At 33.0% G+C, this 16828-nt stretch overlaps 1 protein-coding gene across 1 annotated transcript in view; it reads right to left on the reverse strand.

Annotated features, from left to right (window-relative positions):
- The window catches only part of CCNYL1 (cyclin Y like 1), a 57511-nt gene that overhangs the window by 25246 nt on the left and 15437 nt on the right, over positions 1-16828 (reverse strand). The window contains exons 2-4 of the mRNA XM_031958194.1: positions 7869-7943; positions 3683-3717; positions 640-740 (exon numbers count right to left, since the gene is read on the reverse strand). Coding sequence (XP_031814054.1) covers positions 640-740; positions 3683-3717; positions 7869-7943 — 211 coding nt within the window. The remainder of the gene's footprint in view (positions 1-639; positions 741-3682; positions 3718-7868; positions 7944-16828) is intronic.

Raw genomic sequence — 16828 nt, forward strand, 5'->3', positions numbered from 1 at the left:
CTAATGCTCTACTCATGTCTAACTAGAGATAAGGGAAAAATAAAAACCCCAGTTGGATGACCTTAGAAATATACAGGGTTGCCACCACAAATTTATTTTTTCAAATTAGAAAGGTGATATAGAAAGCCAATTAAAAAAAACCCACAAATTTAAATTGATATAGGAAAAAGACAGCATCAGAAATTCAATGAAATTAAAAAGGCAACTACACTCTATTGCCAGCAGGGGGACAAGCCATCTCTTCCAAAAGAAGCCTGGAAAGAAATTTAAGTAAGCCCCTTTAGTCCTTCAAAAAGAAATTAAAAGATAAGCTTGTCCAGAAATTCCTTCAAAATCAAAGTATCTTCCTCATTTTTCCCAATGCTTGAGTTTATTTAAGTAACATTAAGGCATCAAATGTAAGATTTTTCTGTGATACCTTAGTTTTTTTCCCCTTCATTCATAAGGTGTAGTAAATAAATATCCACATTAAGGTCTAAGAAATTAATCTAGAAGCTGACACCAGTTTCCGAAAAACAACCTATTGAGTGTCAGTTAAGTGACTAAAATTGACTTGAGCTCAAAGTTTCCAAATTTGCTTTTGAGATGAATAAAGTGTGATCTGTCACTCAACCTTTAGCACTTTTTAATTGTACTTACCACTTGATTGTGCTTCTGAGATTAGGCTGGCTGACTGTGCTGTCATCTATAAATATTGTTGAGCATGAGCTATACTTTTTAGTGAGCTGCCCTGGAGACAACTAAAGGAGAAAGGAAATAAAATAAAATTATCAAGCTAATTTTAAAAATTAGTTTCCCTCTACAGACTACAACTTCAAAACATGAAAATATGTATGACACACACCCAAATGCAAATAAATTCCTTAAAATTTATGATACAACATTATGACAAAAATACATGACAATAACCATGTATGCATGAAAGACAAAAATTTGGAGTTAAATATTTGAGCAACAAATTATAATATTTTTACTTGAAAAGTATTTTTAAACTAGCTAGAGAATCAATGAATCACTTGTTAGTGTCTTTTTTTGTGTCTCTCACACACACAAAAAAAGATTTGTGATTTTTTTTAGGACCAACTAAAAACCTGAAAATTTTTTTATTCTGTGTAACAATTCAATATGGACTGATGCAGTATATATTCATGACAATAAGATGCTAACAGATAAAATAAAATTCATAGAGGGGCACTGTATTGTAGTGAATAAGAATCCATAGGCAGCACAGTCACACAGCTGCCCTTAAGAATCACCTCTAACACACACTGGCCAGGTAACCTTGGGCAAGTCCTTTTTACCCCACTGGGAATTACTCCTCTCTTAGAGTGCACAGAGCATCAGGCTTGGAGTCACAAAGACCCAATTCAAAAATGACCTTAGACAATTAATAGCTATGTGACAATGGGTCAAGTCAGTTAACTGTCTGCCTCAATTTCCTCAACTGTAAAACAAAGCTAATAGTTTCTACTTCCCAGGGTTGTTGGAAGGATCAAATGAGATAATCACAAAATATTTTCATAGTGCCTGGCACATAATATGCACTAGTGCATTATATAATATGCACCTTCTGCATATTATATATACTTCTAGCAAAGAATATTTTGTTATCTTTTTTTTTTATTACAAGTATTGTGTATATGTTTAAAAGTTAACAAAATTGCATTGCTTTGAAAACATTTTACAATTCAGATAAACTTAATGAGGACAATAACTGTCTAGTCCTGTCCTGATATTGGTAGTACTTCTGGATAACTCTTGTAACATTTAAATTAACTGAAATCTTGCATAATCAACACCATGTAAGTTACTGATAAAATACTTCTCTCCAGTTGCTTTAATAATAAGATTACTATTTGTTTCTTGGATTGAAGTTATACCTGAATCATTTTCAACATAGATGAATTAGGAAAGGGGATGAAAGTAATTCTTTATTTGAGGATTATGTTTAAATTTAACATAACTTAGTTTTTAAGAAGTGAGAGGAAAAATAATTCAGTTTGCCTTACGAAATGAAATCCAAAATCTCAAATACTTGTTATGCTTTCATTTATGATCTTTTTAAAGTTACTAAGTAGGATAAAGATGGTTCTTCAAAATACTGCCATCAAGTACTCCTGAAGTTTCCTTAAACACACAACCCTATAAACAAAAGAAATAACAGGACCAGTCTCCAACTCCTAAAGACTTAGGACAAAAGTCATCTACCTCTTTGTCTCTAGGCTGAATCCATTCCAAGCGAAGTTGTTAAATACTAGGAAATGGTCAAACTTGGGCCATAACCATATTCTTAAGTCTTGTAATAAGCTTCTGGTTAGGAAGAGTCATGAGAATCAATACATCCAAAGGAATACAAGGAAATAGTTAATATTTTTCATATTCTTCCCAAAGTATTAGCCAAAAGATTCAATTTCTAGCATTTTTTAAAAAAACCACAGCAAAGTAATAAGGTATTACGAATGCAGTCCAACTAAGGAAATATTTGGGAGAGGTAGGATGAGCTGATGTGTCAATGGAAGTACATGTTATAAATATGCCATTTATTTCTGGTTCATAGATGACATAAATGAGCCCAACATTAAGCCTTACACTGGCACGTTGATTACATTATCTCACTTGATCCTCACAGCACTCCGGGAGGCGGGTGTTATTATTATTCCTATTTTATAGTTGAAGAAATCGAGGCAGAGATTTAGTGACTTGCCCAGGGTCAGAGAGGTCCTAGGTGTCTGAAGCTAGATTTGAAACAGCTCTTCCTGACTATAGGCCAAGTGCTCTCTCTACCTAGCTAGCTGCCTTACTGTAGCAGTTTACATTTTGAAATAGGCCTCTATAATAAGAACAAGTTTATAAAAAAATGTAGAGAGCTTATTAATTCAAAATTATTCAGTTCATCACTAATTTTATAGGAGAGTTCTTGTATCAACTCATTCAGTACAAATTTCTCAAGAAGGAAATTTTAAGATGTTTGAAGGATGAGGAAAAGAGGGGTATCTGGCATAAACAGATTGGAAAAAAGCATCTTTGATATAAAAGCAGATAAAAACTATAAACTATTATAATGATCATTATTTGAAACCATATTTCCCAATCAAGCATCAATTTAAACTCAGTACTCCTTCCACTAAAAAGTTCTATATATTACTGTTTTATCTAGTTTTTTTAAATGCTATTTTTTTTTTTTTTGCCAAGAGCATTTTGATCTAAGTTTCCAATTCAAGAGCTTACCAAAAAAAAACTGCAAGCAAAATTCCCATCATTTAAATCCACCAATGGAAATTATTTTACACAGACTGAACATTTTTAACTAAGATCTTAGAAAAGAGGGAAAAAAACATGTAAAAATTTATATTGTCAAAGATTTATCTAGACTATCTTGCATTTTTAATTTCAACACTTTTTAAAGCACAAGAATGTTGGCTGAAATTCAACTTTTAAGTGAACGTTAAAACTGAAGAAACAGTGAGTCAAAAATATTTCTCCCTGAATACATGTGGTATCAATATATCAAAATCAGCAAGAAATATAGAATAACTCACAGGCAAAAATGGTGTTAATATAGCATTATGTATCAGCCTATTTTTATTCACTAGGGATTGTGGTGCAGTTAATTATTTGTTTATTTTTCAGTTACTTAATTTTTCTTTCAAAAAACTTTTAAACTTGGACTGTGTTTACTTACATGGTTTATATGGTTGCTCTTCCTCTTTTCTCTCACTAAGAATAAAAGAAAATTAACTGATTAATTCCAGTATTTTCAGCTTGAAAACATTATAGTGAAATTTGAAAGTTAATTTGGGGACGCAAGGCATACACACACACACAGATATATATACAGACACTTTATATGTAAAATTAATTTCACTATATATTAATTTCTACACAGTATGCAAGATATTTTAAAAGTCTATTCCATTTTGCAGTCCTTAATACAAATTCTAAAATTAAAAAACAAGAATTTCCAGAGGGATAAAGGACCTCACAAATTATCAATTTCACTCTGGAGGAGCCTAACTGATACATATACAAAAAGGTTGTCCATTCAGAGAAATGAGGCTAGCAATTAAAGCCATTTAACTTTCTCACATCTTATTCCTCATCAGCATCATAAAAAACAAAAGAAAGTAAGTAAAAGGACCCATTCTGAGCTCAACAACTGGAAGTTCAATGTGCTGATTCACTGCTACTATGCTTTACATTATCCCATTCAATGGTTCTATATTACATTGTTACTATAAAATTAAACAAATTATTTTTTGAATTAGTTAAAAACTAACACTGCTTTTTCAATTAAAATAAATCATCCATGCCACACAATCCTGTACTACTCATGTCTATGTAGATGAAATGGCACTAGGCTACCCAGTTCTTTGGTACTCTCCTAATGCTTCTGGGGACAGTGTAGAAAACAAAGCAATGCTGATAAAGGAGCTATGTGACAGCTACAACCTTCCATTCATTTAATTTTCCTACTCTTTTTTCCCTTGAGCAAGACTATTCAATGATTCCTACAAAAAAGGAAACTACTTTTTTCCTTTGAGAAAGAACAACTCAGGTGATTTACTCAGACAGAGTATACCCACACAAATTTATCCATATGACCTCCGGCAGGTGACTGTCCTAGGCAACAGTGATCCATTTGAGAAATGATAATTGCACTTGATGGCCTCTTAACCTTCTTCTAGCTTTCAATCTATGATCCTAAAGTCCATGTTAAGAAACATCCATTTCTAAAGTACAATCATTATCATAGTAATTATTTAATGATACAAAACGAACTGTTTCATCTTAATTACTATTATATCAAATATATTTGATAACTTGGATTTTTTTCCTTTGCAAACTACCTGTTCACATCCGTCAACTATTTACCAACTAGGGAAAATAAACCTTTTAAAATCAGTTCCTAAAACAGGGTGTTCCAAAAGTTTAAGTGCTGTTTTAAACTTTAACAAGATTTAAACTACCCTCAGATTTTTGAGATATGTTTTACAACTTGGAAATAAGATCTTTATGTCAGAAATTTTTTGAAAAGATTTTTTTCCTAGCTGTCTCGCCTCGAATTTTAACCATGCTGGTTTTATTTCTGCAAAAACTTTTAAATTTTATATATTCAAAATTGTCCACTTTGTCTTCTGTGATCCTTTATCTTGTTTGATCAAAAAATATCCCCTTATCTATAGATCTGATAATTCTTCTTTGCAATCCTAATTTGTGCTGTGACTTTTATATGCAAATCAAACACCCATTTGGAGTATTATCCTGGAATATGGGTACCTAATTCCTGAAAGCCTGACTTCCAGTTTTCCTAGCAGTTTTTGTCCAGGAATAAGTACTTATCTTAGTAGCTAGATCTTTGGATTTACAGAATCCTGAGCTATCACCTTTCTTTCTGTTATATACTTAATAATCCATTACACTAAAAACACTTTTCTAGGTTTTTTTTTTTTTTTTACTAATACCAAATCATTTTGATTGCTTATTACTATTAGCTTGAGATTGGGTTCTTACTAGGTCCCCTATCTTTTCAATTTATTTCCTCCAGATAAATTTTAATTCTACAAAGAAACCTTTTGATATTTTGATTTTTATGGCAGTGATTGGATAATAAATTAAGTAGTATTGTCATTTTCATTATACTGGCTCAGACTACTCATGAAGAATTAATATTTATTCATTTTTAAGCTCAATTTTTCTGTAAATAGTGTATGTATATATCTAATTTTTGTGCATGTCTTGAGAGGTAAATATCTCCCTCCCCCAAATATACATACACATTCTCCTTCCATATTCTCCTTTCTGTTCATCATATACAGAAATGCTTGTTTTTTTTTTTTAATGCCTACCTATTTTATATTCTGCAACTTTAGTGTTGTTAATTGCATCTATTAATAACGGACTCTGTTCTTTAAACAAGTGAATTTTTTTCTTTGCTTCTAAGTTATTTTGCTTCTTTGCTTTTCTTACTGATATAGTTAGCATTACATATCAAATAATAGTGGTGACAATGCAAGTCTTCCTTCATCTCTGATCCTATCTGAAAAGGTCTCTAGTTTATTCCCATTACATATTAATTTCTGTTACGAATTGATCACTGTAGGCTGAATATTGCCTTAGTAAACCCACAATTAACATTTTCCGTGTTGCATTATATATATATTTATTTTGTTAAATATTTACATTTTAACATGGTTCTGTTCCCACTGGGAAATTTGAGAGGTTTCTGGCAAACCCCCAGATATGCTTTAGGAAAAAATTGTTTAACAGAAATGGATACTGAATTTTGTCAAAGACTTTTAAAAAAATCTACCGATAAAATTATTTTTAAATTATTTTTATTATTAGGTCTATGATGTTTATAGTTTCCTGGTCTAAGTAGAAAATGCTCATACAATACAATTTTTTTTTTTTTTTTTAACATTTGTCGTGGCTCTTTGCTAATACTTAAAAAAAAATATGTCAGTATTTATTAGGGATATTAGTCTTTTTTTTCCCTCTGTTTTATGTCTCCCTGATTTAGATAACAAAAACACATTTATATCAGAAGGATTTTGATAAGATAAATCATATTTCAAGAATATGCCAGCCAAGTTGTTCACATGGACAACCATCTCAAAAAACTAGGGAAAGGAAGGAAATGGCAGGGAAGTTAAGAAATTCAGAATTTCCTATTATCTCCATAACATAGCAGACAGAAGATGCATTAGTTTAACAGCTCAGATTTAGCTTGTTGGCATAGTTAGGGCTATTATCTTAGAAGACCTGAAGTCGCTATCAAATAACATTTGGTTAAAGGAACCATGATAAAGACTACTGAGGCATTAGATTGGTACAACCAATTATAACTACACAGAATGAGCTTGTTTAGGCTAAAATACTGGATGGATGTGGAGATTAGTTTCATCTTGAAAGGAAGAATGATATTTACCTATCTTAATTAAAGCTGGTCAGAGACCATAAATACGATCAGGAGATACAGAGACAACTTCCTACCTATGTATACTTTTATCAAGTTATTCTACCTTATGTTACTTTCCCCTTTACTTCAAAAAGCATTTTGAAAAATCCTATTATGCCTCAACTGTATTATGCAAAGAAAGGCCAGGAGAAAATTCAAGCAGAGATTAGTGTAGGGGTAGTAGGGTTAACAGATCTGAGATGTGAGTCTACTTAGAGCTCCACCTTGTCACCCCAAATTGGGAAATTTCTTTACCAAACACCAATGGAGGATGCGGCATCTCACTCTCAGTTATGACAAGAGGACCCTAAAACATCAAAATCTCAAGTGGTCACAATGCACACCAGGCCATGAGAACCTCAGCTGACCACAGCATGGAGCTTATCTAAGGCCCAAATCATGGTTTACTTCCCATGTGACCAGGTCATATTGGCTCTCCTCTAGCTTGAAAGCATCCTTAATTATGGCTACCTTAAAAATGAGTTTGCTTTATGGAGACAGACTGGCATTGTGAAATGGTCAGCACAAATTGATTTTTACTCAAAGCCCTGATTAACAGAGGCAGGTATGGCAGGTGGACAGAGAACCCGAGGATCTAGGGTGGGTGTGATATTTACTACTTGTGAGACCTTGGACAAATCACTTCTTCCCTTTCTGTGATTCTATCCAATTCCATCACCTATAAAGTGATAGAGCTAGACTAAATACTTATTTATAATCTGAAGCAACATATACACAGATATAGTGGCCAACAAAAGAAAGCACATTCCTTTATGTCTTGGCATGAAAGTTGTTTATACATATTAATCTATGATTGTGAATACCTTATATATAATTCCAAACAGGCAACCTGTATTAGAAAAAGTGAAGCCTTAGTTAGTCTCCTAAGAAAATGATGCAGTAATCTTACCATCAGTCTGGGATTTGCTCAAAAATATTGTGCTTGCTCTGGGATGATCAGATGGGTTTGATTCCATGGCTAAATCTATTGAAGAAAAAGATAAGGAAAAATGTGAGATAGATCCCTAAGTCTTTTTAGATGCACTGGTCTGCTGACCAGATGACTTTTTAAAAAAGTCATCCCTAACAGAATGCCAATAAAAATGGAATAATGGGGATATGTAAAAGACAACCTGCCCAGGCTGAGATTGAGATAAAAACATGTAGCATTGGGAAAACTTCAAAATTATGTCACACAATCATAACACATATGTAATGATCTACAAGGAAATTGGCAGAAAAATTTCATATGCAAAGCCAATGTATTATATAATACAGATAATTTAAAAGTTGGTTACTGTGACAGGAGGAAAAAAAACCCTGAGTTGTTTATTAGTTATTTCATTAAAAAGTAACTTACAAGAATTTTAATAAATAATTGAAAAGCTTAAAAAGCATACAACCCAGAGGAAGTTTAGAGATTTATAAATGAACATAAGAAGAGATTTATATTTAATATGTACAACATCCTTGTGAGGCAAGTACTGTCAATAAGTATCTTCATAGGAAACTAAGAGTCAGAGAGGCCTGGAGCCACATTTAAACTCAGATCTTCCTGACTTTAGATTTGGTACTCGATACTGCACTAATTTGCCCAAGTAACAAAAACATCACGCATTCAAATTAACAATACATCAGGTAGTCATTTCAAGGCTACAGGGCAAAAATCAAATAGGGTTAAGAGTCAGTTTGGAAAGTACCTTTTAAATATGTAAAATATTTTTAAAAAACCATGACCAGATAGAAACTAGAAATACAATAGAACCATGTTCCTCACCCTAACCAATATAAAGAAAGTAGCTTGTAAGAGATTTCAAATACCAATCTTTTAAACAGTCCAAAAGGAGAAAACAAAATTAGAGAATCAGTAGCTCTACTTGGATCATGATACTAAAAACATGCATATTTAGGATAAACAAAAGATTATCATTTTTTAAAATCTCTTGTTAACCTAAATATGAATTAAGAAAGACCACTGTAATAAAAAAGTGGCAAGGTCGCTAATTTTTGCTCCCTGTATCACTTAAATCATAACCTGCCTTGAGGTATAAATTAATACCTCTGTCCTTGAGGACAGAGATGACTTAATACTATATATCCTCCACAAAATCTAGTAAAATGTCATGCAATGCACAGAAGAGATGGCCCAAGAATGAATAAATGAAAACACAATTTGAAAACCAAAAGATTCCAAGGGAATTCAAACCCATGATTCTCATTTTCATAAACAAGCTGGTCTAATTTTTAATAAATGTTATCTTTGAATATAATCAATTATTATGAGCAAGGCAATACAGTTTCTAATAAAAATGACCATTTAAGAATTTTGAAGAAACCACAAAAGATGAGAGAAAAGCATTTTTGAACTGCTATGTAAATGGAAGCAATTATTAGCAACATAAAAGAATGAAAGTTAAACATGAAAGAGCACATACAGGTATATCTTGACAACTGGGGATCTAGAAGGTAAAGGACTTCCCTGAATATGAACCATCATAAATTAGTTTAGGCACCAAAACTTTATTTTTAATAATTCTGATCACATTTTATACAAGACAACACACTATATCCATAAAAAGCTGTAGTTTCTATGTAAGCATGAATGAATAGTAGTAACGTTTTTATTTTACCAATACAAATTAGCTACTGCTCTGCATTGAGCAGAAAATGAACCGAGATATGAAATAATTAGCCCAGGTCTCCTAAATGATCAACATTCTATCAATTCACTAAACCAAGTTATCTTAGAAATATATCTCAAGGAAATAAAATAAAGGGGAAAAAAAAAAACTACGTGAAAAATGTTTATGTCAGCACTATGCTTAATTTGTTTTTATTGTTTGGTTGTTTCAGCTTTGTCCAACTCATCCCCAATTCAGGGTTTTCTTGGCAGAGATACTGGTGTGGTTTGCCTTTTCCTTCTCCAGTTTATTTTACAAAAGAGAAAACTGAGACTGATAAGGTTAAGTGACTCAACTAGGGTCACACAGCTAGTAAGAAAGAGCCTAAGACTGAATTTGAACTCAGGTCTTTCTTTCTTTCTTTCATTCATTTATTTATTTTATTATTATTATAGTAACTTTCTATTGACAGAATCCATGCCAGGGTAATTTTTTTTTTTACAACATTATCCCTTGCACTCACTTCTGTTCCGATTTTTCCCTCCCACCCTACACCCCCCTTCCCCTAGATGGCAAGCAGAACTCAGGTCTTTCTGACTCCAAACCTGGTGCTCCATCCACTGAACCAGCTCACTGCTCTATACCTAATAGCAACAATAATGAAAACAAACAAAACAAAAAAAAATAGATAATTCATATAAATAATGACGGCGAATAGCTAAATAGATGGGAAGTAAACTGAAGCAACTGAACTTTTACTATCAAAAAATAATACAGTATGAATAAAGGCATCAAATGAAACATTTTAAACTGATTTTAAACTATATAAAATGTACATTCAATAGCATAGCAGAATAGATAATCCTGGCATCAAAAGACAAAAAACAATCCAGAGTTGAAGGCGGCTTCTCTCTAACACATGCCGTCTCTGTAGCTGTGGGCAAATCACTTTAGTTCTCAATATATACAGGCAACTAAAACAAGAGGATGCCAATGAAAAAAGATAATCACACAGCCAGTCAAATTTTCATTGGACACTAGAGGAATAGTTCATAGTTTGAATTAAGGTCAGGTTACTAAAATAACTTCACAGGCTAGAACATTAAACTGAATCAAATAAAATTACATTAAACTGAATCAAATAAAATTACTAGGAGATAAATACAGCCTTACATTTAAAGTTAAAACAACATCAATTTCATATGTTAAAAAATGGAATGGATATATTTAAGCAGCACATTTTTAGAAAAAGATGAAGGCATTTTAAGAGACTCAGTTCCATAGGAGTCCAAAGTATAAGATGACATTCCAAAGCTAGAACTATAACAAGGCTGCATTAGAAAGGCAAAATATTCACTGTTCTCCTATAGAGACATGATATCCACTGTTTTCTGTTCTAGTACAGACCACGTCTGGAATCTTGTCTAATTCAGAATGTTACAATTTAGAAAGGCTACTGATAGATTTCCACAAGAAAGTAAACAGGATGTTGTCAAGTACCAAAATTAGATTTGTTCTATTTTTCCTCAAAAGGCAGACCTAGGAGCAATAGGTGAAAAGTGAAGATGAAGATTTAGTACTAAAATAAGAAAAAACAATTTGAACTATTCAAAATGTGGAATAGGCTACCTTGGGAAGCAATGAGTTTCTCTTTTACTGGAGTCATACTTCAAGCACAGTAGATGATCACTTGAGTATTTTATAGAGGAAATTCTTGTTCATATACGAAGACATATATCTTAACTAAGAGATTTAGATAAATCTGACTTTTTAGAAAAAACTGTTGACCCAAGGATGTGATAGTAGAATCCAAATTCTAGAAAAGGAATCTAAAAATAAGTAAACAAGAACAAGTGTGAATGCAGTTTAAAAAAAAAAATAAGGTCATTTATCAGAATTTGATTAGAAATCAAGATCAAGAAAACCAAAGATTCTTATTCTAATTGTACAAAAACCATGGTGCACCTAAATCCTCACTTGAAATAATACCATTTGTATTTCTCATTGCCAAATTTCAAGATCAACATAAAATGGAAAACATAAATAAAAAGCTCCCTCCAACTGTGGAGGTTGGGGTCAATAGTTGTGGAACACTGAATATCATTTAAAAAATGTATTGACTGGCTTTACTGAATTTTTTTTTCTCTTTTAAAAAAAATTCTTTGTTATAAGGGATGGCTCTCTGAAGGCAATATAGGGGCATTCAGAAGTAATGTTTCTTCAGGTGTAAAGAAATGAAATTATCAACTGGGACAAACTTTTAAATAAGAGTTTTGTACACTAACTGAAACACTAAAATACATTATATGGGCATAAACAATGTAAAAATATATCAATAAGAACTTTAAAATATATATATATATATATATATATATATATATATATATATATATATATATATATATATTTATTCCCAAAGACAAATGGTAGGGGAAGAACAGTATAAAGAAACGGCATCTATAAATATAAAAACAACACTGCTATGTTCACCCAAACTCGAAACATTAGAAGCTATTACTCAGGAAAGAGTGTAAGTTACAAACACTGAAGATCCATTAACCCCAGAAGTGGTATAAATCAAAATATAAACAGGTTCATAAAGGCTAATTGATAGAAAGAGAAAACAAATTAAGCCAAAGTAGGATTAGGAGCAGAAGAGCACACTGCTATCTTCTGACCTCAAAGCAAATACTGAGAAATTCATTAAAAAGTGGAAAAAGAAATCAAACTTCAAGTATAAAGCATGCCCCCTTAACTGAAACATATGCTAAGCATTCAATGACACCCACACATACCCACAAAAGACAGTCTTAACACAAAAAAAAGCCATAAACAATTTGCTGGATTGTTAAATGTTAGGCTTTAATAATAATAATAATAATAGTCACCAGAAATTTGTGCTGTAAGAATATCAATCTACATTTGGCAGAGCTGCACAATGATCTATTAAAATTAGTTTCCTAGGAATCTCAGTCCTTGCCCTTAAAAAAGAATTCTTATCAAATCACATCAATATCCAGTTTCTGAAAGTTAGAATTACCACATTCAATCTGTTAAGGTAGCACCTAACATATAAAGTGCTTTGTTAGGTGGTGGCAATATGACAAATTAGAAAACAGAACCTGCCTTCAGCAAGCTTATTTCAACAGTGGGGAAGAAAAGGAGGACCCCCCCCCAAAAAAAAGGTAAATGCAAAACAAGCACATTTGGGAGGGGAAGGGAAAGGCAGGGAGAAAAGGAGAAAGGGGATAGGAGGAGAGGAAATAATGGAGAAAAAAGGAGGAAGAGAAGAAATCTAGAGAAGGAGAGAAGTGAAGAAGAAATGAGGGGGAGAGAGAAGAAAACAGGGAGACAATGTGACAGGGAGAAAGGAAAGACAGAAAGATAGAGCAAGAGAAGAAGGGAGAAGGGAAGTGAGCATAAGGGAGGAAAGGGAGAGAGGGAAAAAAGGGAAAGGAACACTTTTCCCCAAACCCACAAAACACTACAAGGAAATTATGTAAGGCTTGGCTTCCAGGGGATGATACCTGAATTAAATACAGAAGAAAACCAAGGATTCTAAAAAGTGAATGAGATTAGAGCATGCATTCCCAGGCACAGAAGCAGAAAATGTTCCTGCTGAGTATAGTGATTACAAAAAGATTGTTGTTGGAAAGTAGCACCAGTACATAAATAGGATTAATATAGAATATCATGACGTTATATAGTCCTGCCATTACTTGAGTTCACATAGACAAGAAAAGGGAATACAGAAGAAATAATCTATATATTTTATTTAGGTCAGGACTCTTTCAAAACCAATTTAAATCGCTGGGTGACCCTAAAATCATTTCAGCCTAGCACAGATTCCCCAGAGATCTGGACTTGACCTCAGCTGAAAGTAGACCCTTACAACAGCTGTCTACTACAACACATCATCTGAAACAGAACCAGTCAAAATCCACTCACTGAAGCAGTTAAGTAGAGCAGTTCCTCATATCCCTCTAAGGGATGTTGCTGACCACAGGCACTCAACAGTATATGATTACATATTTAGATCATAGAAAAATTACAGTACATTTCTATACTTATCAACAATCAGGTATATCGAGGAGATGAAGCAGAAAAGACCATTCATGAATATTTAAAAGATACCTAAGGGATCATCTAAAAAGACGAGACTAAAGAAGGACACGTTTAAAATAATTGGTTAATAGCTGACAAAAAAATTTTATTTTGATATCTACAGCTCAATTAGCAGTTCTCAAAGGAAGGCTTTTAAGAAGTTTAACATTACCATTAAGTAAAAAAGCAAATTTAGGAAGAAGCAATTCATTAATGAAAGCTTAAAAATCAAGTTCAACTTGCTCTGTTTAGCTCTATGTAAAACAAGTAGCTAATTTCTACTAAATCACAAATACAAACCTCCCACAAGACAACTACTACAAAAAATCAGGACTTACTTTCTTGTCTGAGAAGATCATATTTACTTAAGACCTAGTAGCTTTCACTGGGTAAGAAAAGAATTTCAAGGGAGATTCCTGCCAAGAAAGAGATGCAAAATACTCAACTCCCATTTTAGCAAAATTTTGCAGTTTTTATACTAGATTGAATAATGATCAAGATATGAGAAACTTCCATTCCAGAAGTAGTATAGCGGATAGAGCACTGGCCCTGGACTCAGGAGGACCTGAGATCAAAGTTGAGATCAGACACTTGCCACTTATTAGCTGTGTGAACCTGGGTAAGTTACTTAAGCCTGACTACCCACAAAAAAGAAGTGTTACAAGAAGCCAGATGGAAGCTTAGAAGCTTCTGGGAAAGGGTTTTAGCAAACCAGGACAGCCTGCAAGGCTCTGTGATCAGAGGCATCAAGAGTAGAGGCGTGGAGGGCTCCCATGAGAAAGCCTCAAGAGCCTAGACGTGTTGGAGAGTGGAGGCAGAAATCAGGCCTGAGAAACTAAAGGACCCAGAGATAAAAGTTAACTTAACACTAGAAGGAAGTGATGAGTCAGTGAATTGAATGGGGCAGAGAGATGGGGTGCCAAAGCATGAAAAAACTTAAGCTAATTACCCACTCAAAAGCACAGAAAAGGAGCAGAGCCTGGCCCTGGCCCAAACCTCCCAAAACTGAAATTAAAGTTGAAAAGTTGAGAAAAATGAAAACATCCACCAGTATCAAAAATTGTTACTAGAGATTTGGAGAATGAGAAAAACCATAGTAATTCCAAGCAGAAAGTTAAGAAAAATATGGACTTTTATAATTTATGTAGTATATAGTAATGTAAAGTAAAATGTATCATATAAAGTAACATGTAGGTAAAATGAAGAGATTAAAAAATGGAGAAAGGTTCTTGAAGAAGAACTGGAAAAACAGCTTAGAAGTGAAAGTGGTAAAAGGAACCTGAATAAACTTAAAAGGAATCAATCATGAGACTTCTAAGTATTACAATAAAAATCAAAAAGTTGATAAGAAAAAAAACATCATTTATACATAATTTGCCTTCATGTAAATAACACTATATCATAATATATTTAAGCTTACAAATAAAAAGGTAAAATCAACTCAAGATTCTATCTTCTACCTTTAACTTTTGTCAGTAAGGAAAAAAAGGCAAGTTATGTCAAGGGGACAACTACCTAACATTTACTTTTTAATGAGTATTGATGACTTAAGACCTAATTTCATTTTTTTTTGGCTACAAAATCAACTTTTTAAGCATATGAATTTACAAGTGTCTCAACATTCAAAACCATAGTAACATTTTTATGTTCTTCTGTTAACAACTGACACTGTGTTCATTTGTGGTACTAACATTCTAATGCAATGGAAATTTAACCCATCAAACTGTAAAAATCACTTCTCTCTATATTAAATTTTTCCCAGGTGAATAAGTCAACAATAACAAATGGCTGCATTACCCCCTTAGTTTCATCACTTAATTGGTTAGGCGAACACTGCCAACTAAATTCAGCAAATTTTTGAGGTGAAAAAAAGGAATTTTTTTATATTGTTTCAGTTTTCAAGCACTGTACTTTTTTTCTTTAAAAACCGTGATGTCATCTTTTCTTAAAACAAAATTTTTACTTTAATGTTTTAAGAAAAATTGGGAATTTGTGATTAAGAATAATGAAAAGAAAAATGCATTTTAAAACCCCTTTTATTTATTCCTTAACTATTAAACTATAACCTGATTTGACAGCAAGTTTAGGTGTTGTAGGAAAAAAGTAAAATGTAGTTATACTGGGGTTTTTATGTAATCTTTTCCAAGTCACCGGAAGAAATCTAGAATGGAAAAGAGGAAGATTTACATGAATTGAGACAAAGTAAAGTAAGGACAACCAGGAATATGAAATTTACAGTGGCAAACAGTATAAATGGAAAAAAAAAAAAAAGAAAAAAATCACAAATGAATCTGTAATTTTATTGACCAAGCCTGGTCTCAAAGAAAATAAAATAGAATGCATCTACTTCCCTTTAAAGGGGTAGATAAGTACAGGTGTAGAAGAGGGAATATAATTTCACAAGTAAAGTAGGCTCCCCACAAGGAAACTTCTATCAATGTTAATCAAGTAATCCACATTTACAGAAGCCCCTGAGAGATTAAGTGACTGGGAAAAGCAGGGGAACTTGACCAGCCCTTCACACATCTATGTTACTTCCACACCTTCATAACCATAACTTGTAAGCCTAGGTATAGACATGCCCCAGAGTTAGTGTCTATCCCATCAGGAAGCTCAGAAAAAGTTTTCTATGTGAGATCAGTGTGTTGAAAAGAACTGGACAACTTTAGAGACAAAACACAAAGCAGTCAGAAGGATAAGAACCGAATACACAGATGCCTATTTGGACACTCATTTCTGGGTATCATCTTGGTTTGGTTTGTCTCTACCTGATTCCTTAGTTTCCAGTATTGTTCCCAATCTTGGCTCCTTGCTTTAGAGCATTGACATAGAGCTATAAAAATGAAGAGCTAGAGCTGGAAGGGCATTTGAAGATCATTTAGTCTAACTTTTTCACTTTTAATGAGGAAGAAACTGAGGTCTGGAGGTGAGGTGACTTACCCACGGTCATAGACAGTGACACTTGAACCCAAGTTTCTAATTCCAAATCCAAATCCATTATTTTACACTTATACATAACTACTTTCCTTGAATCCCATCTCCTCCCTCTCCAATATAGTAACCCAAAATGATAGACCTAGAACATAGGCCTATATGCACAACTCTGTGGATTACATACCTTCTATGGTTTCCCAATACTTCTAGG

Source organism: Sarcophilus harrisii, chromosome 3, assembly GCF_902635505.1.
Source record: "Sarcophilus harrisii chromosome 3, mSarHar1.11, whole genome shotgun sequence".
NCBI classification, from domain to species: domain Eukaryota; kingdom Metazoa; phylum Chordata; class Mammalia; order Dasyuromorphia; family Dasyuridae; genus Sarcophilus; species Sarcophilus harrisii.